The sequence below is a fragment of the Phyllopteryx taeniolatus genome, chromosome 12 (assembly GCF_024500385.1).
Source record: "Phyllopteryx taeniolatus isolate TA_2022b chromosome 12, UOR_Ptae_1.2, whole genome shotgun sequence".
Taxonomy (NCBI): domain Eukaryota; kingdom Metazoa; phylum Chordata; class Actinopteri; order Syngnathiformes; family Syngnathidae; genus Phyllopteryx; species Phyllopteryx taeniolatus.
The window spans coordinates 15,918,060-15,936,344 of NC_084513.1; the positions used below are offsets into that span (position 1 = coordinate 15,918,060).

The window sequence follows — 18,285 nt, forward strand, 5'->3', positions numbered from 1 at the left end:
AGCTAAAACAGCAATTTTCCTTGACTTCTGTTCAATGCTGGTTATCTGTCATCAAAATTATAATTAACTGCAGCGGCAATTATTGAATATGATGGAGCAATTACAGTATTGGAGATCCCACACAGAACATAATAGTGTAGGTAAGAAGTATGACTGTTTTGCCCTGTACCCACACACTTTCTACAAAAGAAAATATTTGTTTCCTTACGACTGCATATACTACTGTATATCGAATGTGAACCTTGACCTTGCAACCAAGATACGGTGATTTTACCAATTTAAGGAACTTCCTGGGGCCACCCATAACTACGCTGTGGCCAGCAATGAAAACAAAATGTCACACTCCTGACCGAGAGCATTTTAGAGTGTCTGTGGGAATTTTGGTCTCTTTATCCAATAGTGTGCAATTGTGAGCTCGGCAACCAAAAAAAGAAGGCCTGATTTACAATGTCTGTAAGAGGTTTCTAAGTTATTGGGTTCATGATACAGTAAGTTTGCAAAGATGTGTGTCACGCAAGACAATGTATATATGTGGCTCAGGGGCACCCAAATACATTGTGTTATCCTCAAGCACATTGCACAACAGCTATGCTCAGCTGCTAATCACAGGATTATTCTGTCAAACTAAGACTATTAGGTGTTCCACATTTAAATGGCGTCTCCCAGACCACAGGCACGCTTCGCAGAGGATCATCGGCTCAGAATTGAGCATATACAGTGAACTGAATTCTAGGAAGTGCTGGAAAAATTGATTTGTCCTCCAGCAGGTTGTGTCCTTTGGTTGCAGATGGACCACCAAGGGCAGCGATGTTCCTAACAGGAGACGAGAGATCGACTTCTGTTTTTAATGACTACAAGGGCCCAACCTCACAGTATGTACCACATTGACATACACGTGTCAATAGTTCACCTGTGTGTTTAATTTTCAAATGTATGTATGTATGTATGGTTATATTAACTATTCTGAACAGGACAGTTTCAGTTATCAGTTTACAACAAGCCATCACAAAACTGACATCATTTCTGACATTTTGTATGACTTTTTGTTTAAGTACGACGTGTGGATTGTTTCAAGCCAAATGCACCTTCTGCGCCCCTGTGACCCTGGGTCGATCTCTAGTACTGCTTTTACCATGTGGCGAGTGTTCAGGTGTGTTTTTACTACAGTCATTTATTCATAGTTTTTGTCTCCTTCATGGCTTTTGTTGTCTAATTTCACTCATTTCACCCGGTAGCAAACGAAATATAAAGGAACCTCCAATGTTGAACGCAGTCTGTTCCAGGATGTTTGTCGACATCCAATTTGTCTATATTTCAAAGCAGATTTTCCTGTAACAGTGTAATCTAATGATGTAAATCAAAATGTTCCGTTCAGCAAGACAAATTGGTGACATCATGAAATGTGTAAAGTGTCAATTGTTGTTTGTAAAACAAAAAATAATAAGTTAATGGCTGTGTAATAAGACTAAATAAAGATCAACTAAAATAAAATATGTGACCCTGATGATGTGGCCTAGGTGTAGCACATATTGTATTGAGGAGAGGAGTTTGGGCAAAGGAGTCAACTTCTTGCGTCACACTTATTAACATCCAAGTGTAAACATTTCAAACTTAGCCTCACACTAAACTGAGACGTGTGCCAACTTCAACTTGGGTACATGTTTTTAAAAGTTTTTTTTTTTTTTCCATCTCCAATTTAAACAGCGCCAAAGCAACATATTTTTTAGTTAGTTTGTTTTTCACTCAAGCTGGTTTGTGTATACTGCCCAAAGTCTCACGGGAAACAAACTAATCAGAAATCAAGCAGCATCCTGAAAAGGATTGCCTTTTCAACTTAGAGGTTCCACAGTTTTTTCTCTTTTCTCACTTAACAAAGCGTTACCAAAGATGTACTTATTTTGGTGGTTAAATACATGGACCATTGTGTGTTACGTCTTGATAACTAAGAACAATGAACTTTATACCGAATGTGGTATTTGTGTAATGAACAAAAGCTGTGAGGTTCCAAATTTAGCTCGCCTTTGTTGTGAAACAGCCAAGTCATTTCTCGAGATTCTTCTCCCCTTGACCTTATGTTCAGAACACGCAGCAGGACAAAGGCAAAGGAGGTAAATGCTGAACTTAAAATTCCCACCGCATAAGTGCTAAGTGAGCTAGTGTCAGATCACATCCGAAATTATATAATTGGTCAGACTATTGCAGAGTTCATTATGCTCTCACGCAACCTTCATAGTGTAAGCATTTTCCAAGTTAGTGGTTTATATCAGTACAGTACTTCAAGCTTGGGTGGTTTCTGTCAATGTTTAATTTCTTCTCTCCTGAGGGGAGGGGTGGGGAGGATGTTTGCAAATAGACTACTGCGGTGTGCCCTCCTGAGAGAAGCATTAAACTGAACGCTGCTCTCATTAGTTACAGTTGTAGACACCTGCCACTCAGCGGAGACCGATGCCAGAATACTTTCAGCTCCTTCGCTTTGCACACTTGTGGATTGGCTCGGAGTCCGTGACAAAATGTAAGCTCGCTGGAATTCACTGTACTACTGGGGACAGTGGCCTTAACTGGAAGAAGCATCTGCCGTTGAAGGTACTTTATTGCCCATACAGCTTTTTTTCTGGATTTGAGCTATGATCATTAGGTACACCCATTCAGTCCAACGGGAGCTGTATGAAACATTTTCCCCAAAAACACATGCTCAGTTTTGAATTATAGTGCCAGGGAGTTATTAATTAGTGCTAGGAAGGTTACTTTCAGAATGTATTCCAATACAGTTACTAGTTACCTGTTCAAAAATGTAGTTAGTAACGTAATCCAAGTACCATAATATTAAAGTCATGTAAAGTAATGTACTTTTGGATACTCCAATCCCAAATATGCTAATAAAGACAAAATAAATTAAATATCACTACAATATATATTTATCTGTTTCTTTTTCTTTTTTCTTGTGAATGTTAAATATGGATGGTTTTGAAATGCAGAGGCCAGAGAACCCGGAATTCAAATTTGAAAACCTCACATCTGTGAGGCAGATGAGCTAACCACTTGTTCACCATGCTGCAGAATTGTCAAAATATGTAAAGACACAATATTTCATACACTGTACTGGATCTTGTTAGATTAGGCAGGTGTACCTAAAGTTGTAGCTGCTGATTACACTTGCTCACAATAACCTTCTGTGATCTTCAACTGCTTGGGATTTGAAACTACTTTTGCAGCTTGGGAGTTTTTCCAAGTAAGTGAAACATGGCCAGCACGGCAGTTCAGGTCCTGGGTTTCTTCTTGAGCCTGCTCGGGTTTGTGGGAAGTCTAGTTGCCACTCTGCTCCCACACTGGCGCAGCTCGGCACACGTGGGCCCAAACATCATCACGGCCACAGGCTACATGAAAGGCCTGTGGATGGAGTGCGTGTGGCACAGCACGGGCATTTATCAGTGTGAGGTGTATAGATCTCTCCTGGCGCTGCCACAGGACATGCAGGTACAGTATTGCGCTCGCGCACTTTTTGTTCGAGCTTGTATGCTTCTTCATTAGAGTACAAGTGAAAAGAATGTCGTTTTGCCTCATCATTTAGGCTGCCCGTGCACTCATGGTGCTGTCCTGTGTGACTTCAGTCCTGGCAATTGCGGTTTCTGTGATGGGGATGAAGTGCACCTACTTTGCCCAAGGCTCATTAATCAAGTCCCCTCTGGTGATGAGCGGAGGGATCTGTTTTCTCTGTGCTGGTTTACTCTGCTTGACCACTGTATCCTGGACCACCAATGACATCATCGTGGATTTTTATGACCCCTTCCTTCCAAGCGCCATGAAGTACGAGATTGGGCTAGCGGTGTATCTCGGTTACGCGTCAGCCTGCCTCAGTTTGTGCGGGGGACTGGTACTGTGCTGGAGTAGCAGCGGCGAGCGGTCGCGGGGGCGACCCCAAAGGCAGAGGAGACCGCCTTCATCCCCTCCTCCTTATATGAACAACACCTACCCCCCGGCTCCCCCATACAATCCTCCAGAGGCCCTCAAGGGTAATCGTGCCCCCTCACTTTGCTCTGTCTCCAGCAGTGGCTACAGACTTAATAACTATGTCTAATGTCCGCGTGGAAGTGCTTGCTTAACACGGGCACGCTTACGCCACTGCACTGAAGGGAATTAAGATATGGTACTCACAGGCAAGTCAACTTTTCCATTCACACACAGAAACCCAACCCATTACACTAGAACGTGGCTAAAGTACCACTAGATGGCGACATTCATCAGTAGATAGAAACAGTGGCGCCAACCAAGGAGGCTGTTATAACGACCCTGTTAATGCAGACCAGATTGTTTTCACTTTTGAAAGTATTTCTATTAAAATACTTTCCGAAAGACAATGCAACTACATAATGCATAATTGTGTCAGTTCTAAGAATACTTTGTAACTAAGTAACGTCGGGAAAATCACTAATGTAAAATGTCTTTTGATGGTTTATTTAAACACTTATGATAGGACAACAATAAAATGTGCTCCTCAAATGTCATCCATCATTTCGTACATTCACTGTGTGCGCGCAGGTCGTTTATCTCATTTGCACAACTCTTTTAACAATATTTATTTTATATTAAACTGTATGGAGTGTCTCTCAAAAAGCATTCGTTAGACTGCACCTACAAAACTGGTTTATAAGAAAAGTTCCCAATTAGAGCTTCACAGTGTGCATGTCAGCCTGTCAGCTGCACAGCAGCTAAATAACAATACCTGTCATAACACTGTCGCATAACAGCTATTGCACTTCTAAGAATATTTACATTAAAGAGTGTATATTGATTAACAGAACAGTAATTTCACATCTTTATTGATTTTTTATTTTATTTTAAATACAACGATTATACAGCCACACATATTCAGAGAGCCAACTGAAGGTGTTGACTCGCTGAAGGCCAACTGAAGAGAAGTTAACACCCTCCTCAGGTGCATTCAATTGCAAGCTACGGTTTACGTTTATTCAATACCATAACACCTCCCCAAATAATAAATTTGTTGGCATCAACCACATACAAAAATAAACTCCCAAATACATAATAGATATTGCCCGCAGCAATCACTGGTTTCAAGGTGAAGTTTGAATAAGCCTAAAAAAAAACTTACAATACAACATAAAGAGGCAACATAATCACAGGACAGTCACCATTAGTACCTTTGTTATAATACTGTTGTTGACTCCAAGAGGGCCAGCCATGTTATCTGCATGAGCTAGTCTAAGTACAGTATCACTGAACACAAAATGGTATCAAGACACAGCTAAGTGGGACCGTCCAACCCTGCACATGACTGCCATCATATCCAGGTCAGCATACAGGAGTACCAAAGTGACATCTCCCTCTTGTTCAGCAATGAGCTCCTTTCGGGACATTTTGTTTCCACATGTAAAGACTTCATTGTACATGGTACTGCATAATACATAACTTTAGATTTGGAGTGGATATTTTGTCACCAGACAAATTATTTCCCAAGATAAATCAACTGGAATTCCCTGCCTTAAAGCAATCTCCACAGGACCAGTGACTATCTCAGATGCCGAGAACACATTAGACAATGGTTCCTGAAACCAATTCATCTTCACTCCTTGTATCAGAGCCCCGCTGTTATGTTCCATCTCTTTGGTTATCAGTAGCACACCTTTCAACAAGATAAACTTAGAGGCAACCATGTCTCGATGTATTGTCACTGCCAGCTTACAAATATTTTTATCAAGGGCAACACACAAATCCCGTTAATGAAAAGGGCGAAATTCCTCAGGTACTAAAGGTTTCCCAATAATGGGACCTTCCCACCAAAGCAAAAAAAAATGGGCTTTTAAGGAGTCATTTTGCGATTTAGGGAGGACCCTGGTCTGGAGGCCATTGAGTTTGGGTGAGATGGTTTTGAAATTGGTTCTTGGTGGTTTTGATGTAAAGGTTGACTTCATCTGGCACAGAGCGTCTGTTCAGCTAAATCAGTCAGTTGACGTATGCTCTTTTTCACTTTATTGGTGAATCTATTCTCATTTTCTCTAACTTCAGTTGCTCTAGCTTGAACTTTACATTCAGTTGCTCCAGCCTCATTTCAGTATCTGAGTCCTCCACAATATCACTCATTTCAACCCAACTTTCTTCTTTATCGGCTTAATTCTGAGAAATAATCTGCTCCTTCTGCTTGTTTTATTATATCTTTTCTGCTTCCTGATGCTACCGTGATGGTATAACAGTAAGTAATCTGGATGATGTCTGCTTCTTTAACACCCATTGAGAGTCTCCCAAGTGGGATTCTCAACTAATGAATCCGCGCTGAACTTTATTGTTCATGCAGTATAACAGACTTCTGTTTTTCACAAAATTCTGCATTGTAGTAGGTTTCTACAGTAAGCCCCCCGATTGTTACATTTCAACCTAGAAAAATTCTTTGTGAACTAAAACTCTGAACAAATGGTCCAAAGGGGTTGTTTTTTTTTGTTTTTTTTAAAACGAGAAAATACAATTCAGTCCAACAACCCACTATCATTTCACCACCAGCATCAGAGCTGAAATCCCTAATTGAGCTTAAACTAAAGTTGACCAACTACTTCATTGTTATTTTTCCTACTGGGCAAGAGGTTAACAGGAAGGAATAACATAACGTAACATAAGGTAACATTTCACCCACTTGTGGCACAAATGACACACTAAACAAGCACCAAGCCATTGTTTCATAAATCCACTTTGACATGACATTTAGTTGTCAAAACTGGAGAGTTAGACTTGAGATTTAGCAGTGATTCACAGTTGCAGACCGAAAGTGGCCCATAAAATTGGGAACATGGACACACAAATCATTCAACTTAACCATCTTATCACCAGTGTATCACGGTTGTTTTTAAAATAGTTTAACAAGCAAGGCCAGTACAAAGATAATTAAATCCAGGCTGAAAAGTAACCAAGTGAACATTTCATCAATTGCCAATATGATGTTCCCATGTTGGAAAGCTTTGCAAGCGAGGCTGTGCGTCACGTCACTCTCTATTAAGGTGCTATTTTGGTCCTGCCCTGGAAGACATTTATCCAGCATCTACCCACCCTGACAGCATCCAATAAACCCACCACTCCCATTCATCTCCACACCCACGACAAACCACCCCCCACCCACATTTTCCACTCCCTCGCTCCCTCCCCATCTCTCTCTCTCTCTCACTTTCTCTCTCTCTCTCTCTCACGCACACACACATCCACACGTACTTCTCACAGATGTGCCAGACATTTGGAGACTTAAAAACACTAAGATAATTGTGTTTGGATTTTCAACATCACTGCAAGGTGAAACATAACTTCTATCCAACAGGCACCTTCTTTGATACAATTTTGGAACCTTCTTTTTGCTGCTTTAGGCTGTGGTGATCAACTCATTCATATTCCTCCAAAGAAAAAGGTAAGATATTGTTTTCAATGCATATTATATACTTCCTGAGCTGTTATGTGTTGGCCTAAATACACGTAGCCAAAGTGACAGATGTTGATTTAAAGACAGATCAATAAGTAAAACCGCCCCCAAGAAACCATGGTGTCAGCGCATCAGGGAGCTAAGACTCATAGTCTGGTTCTTGGGATGTGGCACATTAGAATTCAAACAACGCATCTATATTAACTTCTCTTTTGGATCATTCACACCATGTAACATTTTACTTAACTAAAGTGTACACAGTCAAAGATAACTACATGGGACGTTTCTTCAAAAGCGAAGTATTTAATTTATTCGGAAATGTTCAATGTCTGCAGGTCCATTTTGTATTGCATAATCTTAATGGGTGAAAAAAGAGTTAGCCAGAGAACTGCAAATGGATTTAAATTTCAATGACAAAATATATTTTCGTAGTCTCATCTGCAGTAAATGAGCATTCAGATTTTTGTTGTGTGTGTTTATTTTGAGGGGCAAAACATTAAACTCAAACTTTTTTTAACAAAATGCAGGTTTTTAATAAAAGTAATGTGATACACGGTTTGAAAATGATTAATTTGTGCCACAATTTGCAAAAGAGCTTGTAAATAATATGCATCATATTCTGTGTTTGCCAAATGAACCAAAATATTTAAAGAACATAATGTACATTTTACTCACTCAAGCCTTTCTTAGATAATCTTTGTAATCTGAGATTATATATACAGTGTTCATCATCAATTAATATATTCCAACAGATATGTTGAAAAACCTTTCAAGTTTCAAGTTTTCTTCCTTTTAAGTTTCCTTTTAGAAATACTACAATATACTCAAATATAAAATACTCCCAAAATGTGAGCCATTGATTCCAAAAGACATTCGTCAATGTGCATGCACAACTTTTTTTAATAACAAATTAGTTTAACTTTGAAAAAAAACAAAAAAACATCAATAGAAGTTTTACAAAGCCGTCCTTTAGAGAAAATAAAATTGAATATACTACTCACAGTTAAAATTGTGAAAATTGTTATTTTGTTTACTGAGAAATAATTGATAAAAATCTTTGATTTGTGGTGTTGGTTGCTGTGGACATTATTTGCACTTGACTTACTGATGTGAAGATGATATTGCTATTATTGATGTTTTTACTTACTTACTCCTTGCTACTTATTAGAGCTTGTTTCAAAGGCATCAGGTCGTCCTTCACAGTTGATCATGTAGTTGGCCCTCTTTTTTTGGCCAGGTGAAATTTTGAGGCTTGTATCATTTTATTTTGTATTTTTCCGTCTAAGTTTCTTTCTTCTATTTGTTTCTCTGTAGTGTTTCCTCAATGAGCAATTGAGGAGACGATACAAGATGACCATCCACGTCGAGGGTGTGGTGGCCATTGTGGTTTTTTATCTAGTGATTCTCTTTGTGGGTATTTGGGCGGCATGGAAAAACAAGAACTCCGGCGTGGGCGATGGCGGGGACCGAAGCGAGAGCATCATGGTCGGCGGCCGGGACATTGGCTTGTTTGTGGGTGTATTCACAATGACAGGTGAGTTGTCCCACTTTGTTACCATGGAAGCAGGTTGATATGTACGTTGCTGTGCCTTTTTTCTTTCTTCAGCTACTTGGGTGGGTGGGGGCTACATCAATGGGACAGCAGAGTATGTCTACTTGCCTGACTATGGCTTGGCTTGGGCCCAAGCACCCTTTGGCTACGCTCTCAGCCTGGTACTAGGTAAGAACTACTGTGTGTGTGTAATTAGGCTTGCTCCTTATTGCTTAGTTGAAAAAACAATCATTTTACCATTCTTAACCGCCACACAAGTGTAAAAGTGTTTGGATTTGGAGTGGTGATAAAATACTTTAAAATGCACAATCTGAAATGCTCTGTATTGCCATTATTTGTAACTTCTTCCAGGTGGCCTTTTCTTTGCCAAACCCATGCGTTCCCGTGGTTATGTCACCATGCTGGATCCTTTCCAACAGCTCTACGGAAAGAGGATGGGGGGTCTTCTTTTCATCCCCGCTGTCATGGGAGAAATTTTCTGGTCTGCAGCCATTTTATCTGCCTTGGGTAGGTGATTCTGAATGCTATTTATCTAGAGCTGTGTTTCCCAAACACTGACCCACAGCACATTAGTGTGCCGTGAGAAATCATCTACCGTGGAAAATCTTTCTATGGCAGTCACATATAGTGACAGGAAGAACAATTCAATGCTCTTCCACTAGATGGCATAAGGTACAATTAACCTGTGTAGCCACCTGTTTTGCTATTCATTCAATATAATAATAGTTTTGTGAGCTAAACTCAGTCAAATTTCACTCTTAAGTAGATTTTTGATTGAAATAAAATTGAATATTTTATTTCCATACTTTTCTGACATTTTTTGTTTATTGTCCCCTGAGATTTTTCTCAAACTATATGTGCCTTGGACAGAGGTGGGTGGTAACGCGCTACATTTACTCTGTTACATTTACTCAAGTAACATTTTTCGTAAACTGTACTTGTCAGAGTACTTTAAATGCACCGTACTTTTTACTTTTACTTGAGTATTTATGTGAAGAAGTATTGATACTTTTACTGCGTTACAATGATCGACATGCCATTCGCTACTTTTATTTATTTATTCTTGCTTGTGCGCGTCTATTTTTAGACTCCATCTTCAACTTCCGCATAGGGTGATCGTTGCGCCAATCAAACGGGATCACTAATGTCATTTGACTCCAATTTACCAATCAGACAACACAAGGCAGTCACATGACCACATACGTAGCCTTCGCGAGCCAATGAAAATGACTCATTTTGGGGGGAAAAAACAGCCGCCCGACTGTTTATTTTACAGACTCCAAAAAACAACCGGTTTATCATGCAGCTCTTAAATTGGACATTTCAGCCCACCTCTAACTTGAGAAAACACCTTGCGGTAAGTTGCAGATGTTTCTATTGTTGTTTTGACAGTGGTTATGGCAAAATTAGCACTATCCCTGTGGTGTCGCACACGCACTCGCACACACAATCAATAAATCTGGTCAGCAAACAGCTTCTTCATAAAGTAATTTAAGCGAACAAAGCAAATAATGTTTCTGTAGGGCCCAATGTATGTGTTGTTCATTTTTGGGCAGTTAAAAATTGAAATGGTGGCAGCTGTGTGTCGACTCCCATATATATTATTATTTTTTCATTTTATTTGATGTTCATGCTCTGATTTAAAAAAAATAAATAAATAAATAAATCAGAAGTTACCCACAAGTTACTCTTTACTTTTTACTTTACTTGAGTCATATTATTCTGAAGTAACAGTACTCTTACTTGAGTACAATGTTTGGCTACTCTACCCACCTCTGTCCATACTTTGGTGACGTTTTTGTTTGTTGTTCTGTGAAATTTTTCTCAAAGAATATGTGCCTTGCACCACTAAAGATTGTGAGACACAGATCCAGTTAGTTTCCTACTAACAGTATTGCCCCACAGGAGCTACTCTGAGCGTGATCGTGGACATAAACATCAACATGTCAGTGGTGATTTCAGCTCTGATTGCTATCTTCTACACTCTTGTGGGAGGACTCTACTCTGTTGCCTACACTGATGTGGTTCAACTCTTCTGCATCTTTGTGGGTTTGGTGAGTTCCACAATCAGTAAACGCACCAGCAACATGACAAGCATGGATTATCAATGAACAGTTATAATATTTTAATTGTGCCGTCTGACCATCAGTGGATCAGTGTGCCTTTTGCATTATCCAACCCTGCCGTGTCAGACATCAGCGTGACAGCCAGGGAGGCAATCCATCAGTCACCCTGGCTAGGGAAGATTGAACCTGCAGACAAATGGCTCTGGGCAGATAATTTCTGTTTGCTGGTAAGTCACACCTGTCATCAGGAAGACACATCATGCAAACCAATTAATCTGTCAGGGTTTATAGGTTTGATGTTTATTTGGGGGAGGTGCTATTACAGTTACTTCATGTGATAAAACTCTATAAGAAGTAAATACACTTGTATTTCTGTTTCTAGATGTTGGGGGGGATTCCCTGGCAGGTCTATTTTCAACGGGTTCTTTCTGCCTCTTCAGCTACCTACGCCCAGGTCCTTTCCTTCCTCGCTGCCTTTGGCTGTTTGGTCATGGCCGTACCCTCTATCCTCATAGGAGCTATAGGGGCATCCACTGGTAAATACACACTGCCATATGTGCTGGATCCTCAGTTTGCTTACATCCTCACTGAAACGTAGGGATTTCCAAAGGATGGGAGGGGGGTTTGGTGCACTGCCGTTTTGCATCTATTGCTTCAAGGCACATTTAGTAAACAATCAATTCCACAGAATCAATTAATTTGCCCATGGTGTGAAAATTGTTCAAGATTTAAAGGACTTTTATGTAAGACTGCAACTAATATTGTATACAAGCCATTCTAAAATTCCAGACCTGAAGCCGAATTAATTACATGGATATAAATGTATCAAATGCAATGTGTCAATCATATTCAGGTAAAATCATTAATGCATCATCACAAGACAATTGAAACAGTCCGGAATCAGAAACTTCATCGAACAAGGACATTCTGATCAAAGGCAACAGGATTCCGCGCTGGGTTGTTTACAGCATCCAAGCTTTTATCAGATGTGTAAATGTAGACGCCTATTTTGACTCGAGGGTATACAAGCAGCAGACGCATCGGGCCACAGCAAGCACAGAGCCATCAGACCGCGCACATTTAGTGAATACTACATCTGAAGACGAGCTAATTAATCTGGCCCATCTGAAGCTGCTTCATGTACGGAAGAACCATGCAGTGTTAATCAACCACTGCTTGTTTGGAGAATGTGCACAGCTACAAAATGAAGTTAATTTTTAAATCATGGAAAGAAAAAAAACAATTTGAAATGCTCTAACAGGACAGAAAGTCGGAGAGCAATCATTGGAGGAGATTGAAAGCAGTGGAGTCAAATGTGCAACCAAACAACAACAACCCAATACCTTCTATTGTATTGCAGTACTATTAAATTAGACCATCAATTTTGTGTTTATTCAAATGTAAGGCATATGAGCAATGCATCTTCCAGTCTTATATGATGACACACCATGTCACATGTAAATCAGTGCAGGCATTTAATTGCTACTGAATTGCAGTACAGTAATGTACATAATGTATTCCAGAGCCCACTACTGAAAACAATGGTTTGAAACGAAACATATTTCAAATTTCCATCTTCATCTCCAGACTGGAACCAGACTTCTTACGGGGCCCTCCCTCCAAAGGATAAAGACGAGTCCGACATGATCCTTCCCATTGTGCTTCAGCACCTCTGCCCGTCTTACGTCTCCTTCTTTGGCCTGGGGGCAGTGTCGGCTGCCGTCATGTCATCCGCAGATTCCTCCATTCTCTCGGCCAGCTCCATGTTTGCCAGGAACATCTATCAGCTCGCCTTTCGACAGTCGGTAAGACTGTGACCTGATAATTATCAATTGCCGCATTTTGTACAAACTTGTTTGCATCGGTAACATGTCAGTGTTCTTATAGCAGTTCCATCTTAAGCGTTTCTTGTTTATTTGTCTTTTAAGAATTAAATGACCCTAGATTCATTATGTTTGATCGAGTAGTCAGATCGTCAAATCATCAAATCTAAACGACCGGCTGAGACAAACAAAATATCTCAACAAGCATTTGATGGACGCAGATTCCAATGATCCTTCTCTAATTTTCCTTCAGGCCTCGGATCGTGAGATTGTCTGGGTGATGCGTCTCACTATCTTCGTTTTCGGAGCCCTCGCCACCGCCATGGCTTTGTTAACAGGAACCGTGTACGGCCTGTGGTACCTGAGCTCGGATCTGGTCTATGTCATTGTCTTTCCCCAACTTCTTAGTGTCCTATTTGTCAAAGGAACAAATACCTACGGCTCAGTGGCTGCCTATGTCTTTGGTCTTTTGCTACGAATTGGCGGAGGCGAACCCTATTTGAAACTTCCTCCTTTCATCTATTATCCCGGATGGGTGATCCAGGAGAAGATCCACCACCTCACTGGTGATGTAGAGTATTTTGTCCAGCAGAGATTTCCATTCAAGACAGTGTCCATGGTGGCATCCTTTTTGGCAAACGTGGTATTTTCCTACCTGACAAAGTATATATTCGAGAGCGGTACGCTGTCACACAAGTACGACTTCTTTGACGCTGTGGTCTCCAAGCACAGCAAGGAGATCATGGACAAAGCCACACTGGTGAGCCATGATAATATCATCCTCTCAGAGATGGCGCCCGTCAAACAAGCACTGGGTGCATCCCTTGCAGCGACCTTCACCAACAGAGAGGCCCTAAGTAATGATGACGTGTCGAGTCCTGAGGAGTTTCAAGATGAAAACTAGCCGCTAAAAGGGACACAAAAAATAAGAAGAAGAAATAAATCACTACTGCCATACTAGGAGTCAAAGCAGTGGAGCTCTGCAATGGCTTCCAAGTGAACCTACATATTTTATTTGATGTTAATGATGTTAAAGGAGGTTCCCAAAGTCAAGAATATTCCCAAGACTAATTCCAGGTCGGATGCTTCAAAGGCAAGACTGGATATCGGACATTGGAACAAACTTCTGGGTCAACGGTTCCAATGGTGAAATGGCCAATTTCAGTGCAAATGATGGGTGTTGTTTTGCTGTCTGTAATCCTATCGTGTCTGGCAGCGAATATTCCATGGGCCAAAATGTATTGTCCAAACGGAATGTTCAGTTTTCTCCTCATGAGCTCAAGCTTCTAGTGTGGTGGCTACCAACCATGAAGGATCCCTCCTTGACTTTGAAAGTATCTGATGCCTCCTTCGTTTGGGATATTCCTTGCCTAGAACCTGAGATTTGATTGTTGACCAGTTGAGTCAAGTATAAAGGTTATGTTTTCAAGGAATATTCCCACTAAAATCATATTTAAGTGCCACTACAAGTCTAAGGGATTTAATGGAGCATAATGAGGTGCAGTATTTATTATTTTAATGATGAGAATAGTGCAATACACCGAGGAGTTGTCGTTGTCTATCAGTAAGTATATTTGTTCACAAGTACTGTATGTGCATCAAGAGTCAAACGTCTGAGGCACCATTAGACATTACCATTAGCAATTTTATATTGACTATACCGTGTACAGTATAACTAAAATGTCAAGTGTTAAAGGGGGGGAAAAATGGCACGTCATGTTTATGTTCATTTGTCCATCTGCTTGTTAATTAGCATGCTAATTTCTGATTCATGGAGCGCGGTGCTTTTATGATTCTGGACGGTGGCATGTTCTATTGATAGACAGAAAATAAAATGCTGTACCTGCAGATTCTGCACCTTTATCCATTGCTCCTCAGAAAATAAAATGTAACGTAATTCCTTTTCTGGGTATTCCTGCGAGAAAAATTGTATAACTATTTCAAAATGATTGCTGTGGAAAAGACAATTATGACAAGAATGATAGAGGTGGCCTATATCTTTTGTGCAGTACTGTATATCAACTTGTCAGAAGTTCCATTTGCATAGAAGTTTATGAATAGAGCAATACAATTTTTAGTATCCATGTTGCACATATATACGTAATAATGAGCGTGCAAGTTGAAGCCTCTTTACAATGCTCTTAATTAATAAGCCAGACGTCACATTTGCAGTAAAACCTTTTCCACACCTCATGAGCAAACGCTTAACCAAGTAGATGATTAGATATGAGATTACATTTACTTACCAAATTAAATGGCTGTTATTTAACTTTTCTGTAAAAGAAAAATAATGTATATGATTGTTTTAGAATGTTTCGTTTTCCAATCATTGCACTCGTTTATAAGTGTAACCCGCCGAATGTCGTCTGTCATCATGACCTATTGAAGCAGGCTAGCAAAGTGGTTGTACAGACTGTACAATATCAGTAAATGCTCCCAAATGTCCAAATATTGAAAATAATTAAGGAATTAAAAATTGTTTTATTATCCTTCATTATATGCAATAATTGGATATTGGACTTGTATCGTGTTTTTTGTTGTTGTTTGTCTGTGTGCTAAGAATTTGCGGAAAAAGCCATACTGTCATCCATTTGTGTCTATATGCTGGCCATGCCAATATTTTACTCTCCAACCAGCGCTTAAGTTCAATATATATTCAGTCATATGATATAATAATAATATAATAATACTGCTCAATTCTCAATAAAATACTGCAGTCTACCCCCACAAGTGTTGGGGATGAAACAGACAAGACATTTTGTTTCCAATTGCAGTGTTTGAAAAGGATGAAAGCAGCATGAAAGGTTAGGCTGAAAGTTCTATCAAGGACCAAAAGCAAAATAATGAGATGAAATAATCATAAGAGCACTGTCAAATTGGAGGGATGACGCTCGGAACATCACAGACAGATGATTTTTGGTTAATATCAAAACAAAAAAAGATCATCATGGCCTTTTGGATCTTGATTATGAATTGATATGTTAATTATCTCAATGTCAGATATGACCCAATAAATGTACCAGATAGACACTTCTTTCTATATGTGTGTCTGTTTGTCAATGATACTTTGCTTACCTTCGACCCGTCCGCAGGTTAACTGAGACAGGAAAATATTGTTTCTCCTGCAGGATTGTTTGTCAGCACTGGTCATTATTGATCTAGACCGACCATCAATTAGTCCTTGGGACACTTGGTTAATGATGTGAAAAAAGTATGGATCAAGGTTTATTGTACAGTGTGGTACACACGATAAAGTGTTGGATTTATTTTTCCATGATTAAGCATCTGTCATACTTCAGATTAGAAAATGTTTTTTTCTTTTAAAGGTAACTTCAAGTGTTTATTTTTATCATTATTTTTTTGTAGGTGTTCCTGTTGTCTTACGACGCTTATGTATTTGTGTCCTGTATTGTACTTTCTTCTGTGACTATTGTGGAGCCACTTTAAGCATGTGGTAGCAGCGACTGGGTTAGAAATGTGCTCAAAAAAAAAAAAAAAAAAAAAAAACTGCTTCTTGTCAGAGTGGGAAGGTGTTGTCACTTCCATCACTGGTGCATTAATGCGGCCATACAAAGTACTACTGTCCAATCTGAACCAGAAAATTCCATCATTTCTCTGAAAGTTATGAGACTGATGCAATACCAATAATAATTCAGCTTCAAAATTGAAAAAAAAAAGATGCAAAGTGTCTTGAAATCTTGCAGGATTAAAATACCGTAACTGTGTTCCTTAATTAACAAGCCTGAGAAGGTTCACTCACATACTCAGCAAATATGTTATGACTCAGTGTAACTTGCAATGATGTTGTATTTTTGTGTGATAAGTGTACACAGAAAAATGAAACTCTTTAAATGCTGCATAAAAAATTATGTTTGTTGACGTTGAAATTACAGATGAATATTTACGGTATCCATACACTATGTATAAATGTAAAGTTGTGATCATATGTTGTAGGTTTAATAAATTATTTTGCAGACTCATAATGTCTAGATTGCATGTAAATTTTCCAGATCTGGGTCATGAGGAAATATCTCAAAAGTCATTATAGACTTCCTGTTTTCTATTTTGTTTAAGGTACAATTCGGACAGATGTAAGGACATCAGTATTTGACAGCTTAGGCTTTGCAGGTTTTGGAAGCATACTGTATCATTCTCTTGCCTTGCCCATGGCTCGCCAAATGACTTGGGACACCGTTGCAATATTGCCACCTGGCTAGAAGTGTTCTGTCCCCGACTGCAGTTCAGTGCCAATTTGAGAAGCCGTCACATTGCTTCAAGGCAAAGTACAATTTACACTATCCATGTCGAGTTTCTCCAGACAGGATATGTTCTCGACAAACCACGCAGTGGAAAGCTTGCTACTACCAGCACTGATGAAAACAACAAACTCCAAGAACAGGCGTTCACGCAAAAACAGGAATGACTATCCGGAGGCCTGCAATGAAATTCAAAATCAACAAAAAATAAAACTAGATTCAGCAGATGCTTTGGTGAGAGATAAAGCTTTACTTGGAATGACTTCAAACTGTTGAGCATCATTATTTTCCACTGAAGCGTTGGAGCAACTTGAAGTCAGTACATTCGTTGTACTATGCATTGTAGCAGTGTGACGGCCATAAATCGTCTCAAATTGGCACTGAACTTTTTTTCAACACTGCCCCAATGTCAACAACAAAAAATGACTTTTGGGACACCCTGTATTACTGTAGATAGGAAAAAATATATATATATTTGATTTTTCAAAAACATTTAAACAAGCATTGTCTGAAAATTCCCCAAAATATTACCAATCTTTCTACTGTAAGTGGTTCAGTTGGGAACACATGCACGCACATCCACACAGCAAGCTGCAGAGAGAGGCTGAGGCTGAGAGTAGCTATTAGTGTAACTGTCAACTAAACCTGCTTCAGCGCCAAGTGATTTTGCCTGCAGGTGACAGAAATGAGATTGCTGCAATAATATTAAAATAGCATGTTAAATGTTACAGCGAGCTGAGACAAAATGGATCAGTGGGCAACTGGTAGCTGAAGGCACGGGATGATTCTTCGCCTTCGGAATGGCTCCCATCAATTCAATAGAACACTATTTTGTCAACTGCATTCTCTTTTTATAAGGACACCTTATGACAAAGAATTACTGTATGTGAGTCAATAGTGTGTGTGTGTTTGTGTGTGTGTGTGTGTGTGTGTGTGTCTGTGACTACGCCATGGGTTTATCACCACAATCCTTTCGCTGAACTTCCATCTAGTCAAGTTTGTTGAGAATATCTCCACTCTTCATACTCAAAGCAAAGCCCAAGGCTTCACAACTGCAAATGCTCTTATTGCTGCTTCCTGTGTGTTTAAAATGACAGTTCATACCCTGGACATCTTCAGTCGTGTTCACGATTGGGCACAAACATGCACGCATTCAGCCCTGCAGCACTGCTCA

General features: G+C 39.7%; 2 protein-coding genes across 5 annotated transcripts; both read left to right on the top strand.

The window, feature by feature from the left end:
• The first annotated feature begins 123 nt into the window (after window positions 1-123).
• Window positions 124-4,502, top strand: LOC133486996 (claudin-14-like). Of its 3 annotated transcripts, none has more exons than XM_061792919.1 (4): window positions 124-140; window positions 788-872; window positions 1,053-3,474; window positions 3,569-4,502. In XM_061792919.1, the coding sequence occupies exons 3-4, from the start codon at window positions 3,241-3,243 to the stop codon at window positions 4,073-4,075; spliced, it is 741 nt and encodes a 246-aa protein (XP_061648903.1). In that variant the 5' UTR covers window positions 124-140; window positions 788-872; window positions 1,053-3,240; the 3' UTR covers window positions 4,076-4,502. The 3 variants fall into 3 exon arrangements, with proteins under 3 accessions (XP_061648903.1, XP_061648902.1, XP_061648904.1); XM_061792918.1 differs by lacking the exon at window positions 124-140 and having other exon boundaries at window positions 640-872; window positions 1,053-2,583; window positions 3,213-3,474; XM_061792920.1 differs by lacking the exon at window positions 124-140 and having other exon boundaries at window positions 640-872; window positions 1,053-1,150; window positions 2,410-3,474.
• A 416-nt stretch (window positions 4,503-4,918) lies between these two features.
• Window positions 4,919-17,258, top strand: LOC133487068 (high-affinity choline transporter 1-like). Of its 2 annotated transcripts, XM_061793055.1 has the most exons (9): window positions 4,919-7,402; window positions 8,729-8,948; window positions 9,021-9,134; window positions 9,318-9,473; window positions 10,872-11,020; window positions 11,116-11,259; window positions 11,415-11,568; window positions 12,620-12,837; window positions 13,109-17,258. In XM_061793055.1, the coding sequence occupies exons 2-9, from the start codon at window positions 8,765-8,767 to the stop codon at window positions 13,757-13,759; spliced, it is 1,770 nt and encodes a 589-aa protein (XP_061649039.1). In that variant the 5' UTR covers window positions 4,919-7,402; window positions 8,729-8,764; the 3' UTR covers window positions 13,760-17,258. The 2 variants fall into 2 exon arrangements, with proteins under 2 accessions (XP_061649039.1, XP_061649041.1); XM_061793057.1 differs by lacking the exon at window positions 4,919-7,402 and having other exon boundaries at window positions 8,505-8,948.
• Window positions 17,259-18,285: the final 1,027 nt, after the last annotated feature.